This window comes from Sinohyriopsis cumingii, chromosome 15, assembly GCF_028554795.1.
Source record: "Sinohyriopsis cumingii isolate HCF-2022 chromosome 15, ASM2855479v2, whole genome shotgun sequence".
Lineage (NCBI taxonomy): Eukaryota > Metazoa > Mollusca > Bivalvia > Unionida > Unionidae > Sinohyriopsis > Sinohyriopsis cumingii.
The window spans coordinates 8,296,377-8,301,849 of record NC_142975.1 but is presented as its reverse complement, the minus strand read 5'-3'; the positions used below and the strand labels follow the sequence as shown (position 1 = coordinate 8,301,849).

Here is a 5,473-nt window from a genome sequence, read left to right as displayed (position 1 = left end):
ACACACGTACAGTCATTTGTTTCTTTAAATTTGACCATCGGTTTATTCTTGCGCACGCTTATTGGGTATTATGCACACTTTTAGTAAAGTGACACATAGACGTTCGCTTTGGTGCCCATTCGAAAAAAATTAAGGCCCTTTTGAAAACTTTGAAACCCCATTCCCCACCACTTGACTTGATTCGGCTCAGAGCTGAATGTAATAAAATATGTATAGGATGTCAGATATGTGTAAATAATACACATATTTACAGTGACGTTTAGAGAAACAAAATAGGTTCATTTCCATACGTGGTAATTTCTTTTTCGAAGAAAAACAAAAGCGACGAGACAAACTGTATTTAGTCATAGTCTTATATTCATGAACTTTAACAATATAAACAGGAGACGTATGATGTCATTTGTACGTTTACTTTGCAGTCTGCATTTGTACTCTTTCTTCTGCACGCGCTTAAAAGGTCTCTCAATGATGAAAATTATAATTATCAAAACGGATATCTTCTAATATGTGTAAATTAAATTAATTTCCACCAATAAATAAAAAATAGGCGGTGATCAACTAAATATGAAAGTGCTGGCAATGTCGTACAGTACATTCTGCAATGTTTGATGACGTTATGCACAAGAGTTCGCTCAAAAATGTGAAACTGTTTAAATTTCGTCAAATAGGTGAATCGTCAAACTCAAGAAGAGACCATATCTTCCCATTTTATGTCATTTTAGCTATCTCTGGTATAATAAGCATACAGTGAAATTTGAAATATTTAATTAATCAATTTATTTTACTTTAGTACAAAATATTTTTTTCTAGTGAAGCACATTCAGAAATATAATGTCCTGAATCATTTATTCAGTGTTTCTATTTGTACCTTGGTGTTGACGTGAATACAATATATCAATCGAATTAATTTTCTATAATAAAAAAGAATGAAGAAACGTAACAGGAAGCACACAAACAAACAAATAAACAAATTCCCACCCGACTATTATATTCTGGATATTAACTTAAGGAACAGCAACAACCTACTGTTCCTACAATATTCATTTTCTTGTGTCTAATTTCACCCCTAAGAGATGAAACATTCGTCTTTTCTGTTCGATTTATGATCATTTTGATTGACAATGGAAGTAAATTTGGTCTCTTTAGTTAATGAAGAAATTTTGACCTAAACATGAACAAGTTCATGGATTAGGCAATTTGATGAAATAAGGGAGTTCATCCAGTTCTGACCTAAATCCTCTGAGCCATCGTTTCCCTGTAAAGTTCTCTCCTCTTAGTTCATCTCTCCACCAGCCGCTGGGAAGGTAAACGTCTCTTGCCCTCGCATTTTTGTCTAAAACGGGAGCGACAAGAATATCGTCACCAACGAGGAACTCTGAGTCACATGTCAGGGCTACTTCGTCGTCAGGATCAACCCACCATAATGGCCGCACAATAGGTGCTCCCGTTAGGACACATTCTCTAGCCAAACGTATTATCTTGTCTGCATATTGTTCATGAAGTTTCACAAATTTCTGGGATATTTTGAGGACTGTTTCATTATATTGCCAAGGAACTATCGAAAATTGAAGTGACGGCATGAAAACAGTCACCTGAAGCCATCTTATGAATAGCTCTGGGTCAGGATAACCGTCATAAGCGTTTCCACCAATCATGTCAGGAAGGATAAATGGATACCCCAGCACACCAAACGTGAGCGCTGTAGGGATCAGAGTTTTTAATCCGTTATTGTTATCCCAGTTTGATTCTTTGTCCAGCATTCTAACGAAGATTGGAATATCTTGAGTTCTGTATCCCACTCTCACTTCCTGATGTCTCACATCCTTATCGGATTCGTACGCAAGACGAACCCACTGGTGAGTGTAAATATTAGGATTCACTGGAGTTGCTGATGCATTGTAAATCTTTGGTAACCACCTTACTTCTCCTGCATCGAATTTGAAAGAGCTTATGTTATACTCCGTTCTTAAATAGCTTAGCTTTTTGAGAAACCATTGCACTGCTTTTGGGTTAGTAGTGTCTAATATTCCTGCCATTTCTCCTCGCACTAGACTCGTATCCCACCATGACACCAAAGCAGGAAGTTCACTTTCGTATTCTCTTATGAGGAAAGACTGGTTGCTGGCTTCTATAAAGGCTTTCGAATCAATATTAAAGAATGGGTGAACCCAGATCGTTGTTCGAAATCCGAGTTTATTTAGAGACTTTACCATTTCGCTTGCATTAGGAAACTTATCTTCGTTAAAAACCATGTCGCCATACTTAGGTGTCCAGTCGTCATCAATTTCAAGCTGAGAATGTGAAAAGTTATTTCTTAGAATGTCCTGAGCAAACGTATTCACGATGGATTGGTTAATATCCTTATGAAATTGTGCCCAAGTTGACCATATAGGATACCGAAAGAGCCTTTCATCTGGTATGTCATTAGGCTCGGAGATAAACAAGGCGGACATCTTACGATGAATGTCCAGGACATTGAAACCACTGCATATATTATACCTTAGATTCGGAAGGTGTCCATCTATGTTGCGGTAAGGACTTATTTCGTTCTTTGCAATTAAGCAGAACCGACCATCTTGACCATCGTTGATGCTCACGTAAAGGGGTGTTTCATCAGGAATGAAGAAACCAGTACCATTTGAATTAAAGAAGTATCTGTCCTGAACACCACCAATCTGGTTGATGTACGAATCCATCGTTACATAGGCCGAAGCGGGTCTAGAAGTGCCATCTAGTGGCCATGGCTGAAACCTGTCTTCGTATCCTCCGTACCAATGGGCTCCACCTAAGTCATAACAATCCATCAAAACTTGTGTTTGACATTGCAATGTTGACCATTCGATCTCATAACAATTTATTTTCGGTTTAACGTGCTCAATATATGTTATTCGTAATCGCCTGTCTTTCTCCCATTCAAGACACTCCTCGTATAGGGATTTCTTTTTGCAGCTTGTCGGGGTTCCCGTGCCTCCGACAGCCCAAAGATTGCCATTAAGTTCCCCTTTCCCGCCCGTCACCATGAAACTAAGGCTTCTGTTGCTGTCAGGATTGTAATATAACCGAGCATTTCCAATTTTGCTATTTATTCCAGCAGTTGGCGTGTTATTGGAAGTTCTATACGCTACTTGCCAAACGATAATTCCAGTCGTGACTGACAATATAAGAAGTACGCTAACTACAATTACTATCACACAGCGGCCGCTCATCTTGCGTCTCTCCATCCTTTTAGTGCTGAAATCAAAAACCATATTTTTCTGCAAATACGTGTCTTAGTCTACATATAGAGCTATGGGATTCAGTGCTGTGACTGGAAATTTCTTTCACTTTTCATTGTTCATCGTTACATTATTTATCACAGAAAGAGACGTTTGGATGTTTTTGAATTCACCTTACCAAAGGTTAGCAAACTATCTTAGTGTTTGTTGAAACTGAACCATATTTCTGCTCACAGTTGCCACAACCGACACTCAGCATATGTTTATATATTTATATATATATATATATATATATATATATATATATATATATATATATATATATATATATATATATATATATATATATGTGTGTGTGTTTGTGTGTGTGTGTGTGTGTGTCTCTGTAACTAATGAGAAATGGCCGCTGTATGATATCTAGGCGATAGGTGGCGTTAGTAGGAGCTCGAGATTTATTTTTCCATGGTAGATTGTAAGCCTCTAACCTCCCTGGTATATTCTTCTTCTTCTCTCTCTCTCTCTCTCTCTCTCTCTCTCTCTCTCTCTCTCTCTCAATACGTGCTTACCTTTATAGACCACTAGAAAAATATAAATACTGTACGTCGTCCAAATTCTGTTCAAAAGTAAAACTCTCTGTGCGTGTTGTGTGTGTGTGTGTGTGTGATTTATATTCTGACGTAGCTTTAACAATTTTTCAGTCATATCGTAACGATATCTGCAGTTTGGCAGTTTATAGTGATATCTTACACTGGAGCATCATGGTGCATTATCCTGACACCGGGCCAACCAGTCCTAGCACTAACCTCTTAATGCTGAGCGCCTTGCGAGGCAGCTGTAAGTACCAGTTTTATAAGTCTTAGGTATGACTTGGCCGGATTCGAACTGGCGACCTCCCGCATCCGAGGCGGACGCTCAAACCACTAGGCCACCGGAGTGGTCCGAAAAGAAGGCTGATTGTTGAAGACTAATAAAACTGAAAGACATTGAATTATAAAGTGTTACTTTGTAAGTATGTGAAAATTGCACATTCAAGAAATTATGTAGCATCGGTGGTGTCGAGAATACATGTAATAAAAAACGGTGTATATAAATCTTACCATATCGATCAAAGTTACCAGTACTGAAGTATTTATATTATATACACGCCAAGACTGCCTTGACTTGTTTTAGGGGGGTCCGTCTTACGAGAAGGGTCAATAAATAACTTATCATGTTCCTCCGTTGTCAGATAAGAGTTCAAAATTAGCTCTGACTGCCACGTACTGCATCGGCAACTCTTATTCTCTGGGGTGAGGACAATGAATAAAAGCAAAACAACAGCACTGAATGATGATACCACTGCCACTACTACTACTACTTCTACGCTGTATCGGTGGTGATGGAATTATGAGAAGCACAGACAGTGGTATTAAAACTAACATTTTATTCCTTCATTATATATACAACTTATAGGACTAGCCCATAAGGCAAAGCCGGTTATCCTACCCCCATCATCTATTACATCAGGACGAATGTATGCTAGGGCCCTGGACTTCACCAGTCATTGTAATTTTCGTTAACACATAAGAACCGGTGGAATGTATATATATATATATATATATATATATATATATATATATATATATATATATATATATATATATATATATATATATGTGTGTGTGTGTGTGTGTGTGTGTGTGTGTGTGTGTCATACCGACACCATCATGCTTATTTATTTGATGTGTCTTGCATACACTATATTTTCCATTTAGACTGCTCCACAAATCTGTAGTTAAATGGTATCTTACCTGTTCGAATTTCGTTGTAGAATTCTTAGCTTATCCCGAAATCTATCGTTGAAGCACAATTTGTCCCACTTGCATGGGGATACGGCTGAACTTTCTCTTCACCGCTTTGTAAGTGGTACTAGTGCAAAGCCAACTAGAGAGATTTCGTCTTACTGATTAAGTAGCCTTCAGATACAGCTGTATGATATATTTATTCGAGATAACGAGTCTCGGTTCCTAATATAGATATTGTTTACTGAGACAAGCAGGGTAACATACGTGTACTTTCTAAACACCTTTGGACTGCTCCGGTGGCCTAGTGGTTAGAGCGTCCGTCTCGGATGCTGGAGGTCGTGGGTTCGATCCCAGGCCGAGTCATACCAAAGACTTACAGAAATGGTACTAACAGCTGCCTCTCTTGGCGCTCAACATTAAGAGGTTAGTGTTAGGACTGGTTGGTTTGGTGTCAGGATAATGTGACCTGGTGGG

General features: G+C 38.4%; 1 protein-coding gene across 1 annotated transcript; it reads right to left on the bottom strand.

The window, feature by feature from the left end:
• Positions 1-335: 335 nt before the first annotated feature.
• Positions 336-5,173, bottom strand: LOC149781231 (alpha-galactosidase MYORG-like). Its single transcript, XM_089935314.1, has 2 exons — positions 5,006-5,173; positions 336-3,231 (listed from the first exon to the last, which is right to left on the bottom strand). The coding sequence occupies exon 2, from the start codon at positions 3,219-3,221 to the stop codon at positions 1,182-1,184; it is 2,040 nt and encodes a 679-aa protein (XP_089791440.1). The 5' UTR covers positions 3,222-3,231; positions 5,006-5,173; the 3' UTR covers positions 336-1,181.
• Between the last annotated feature and the right edge of the window lie 300 nt (positions 5,174-5,473).

Excerpts from the sequence above, each read along its gene's own strand:
- LOC149781231 (XM_089935314.1), bottom strand. The coding sequence starts at position 3,221 with ATGGAGAGACGCAAGATGAGCGGCCGCTGTGTGATAGTAATTGTAGTT.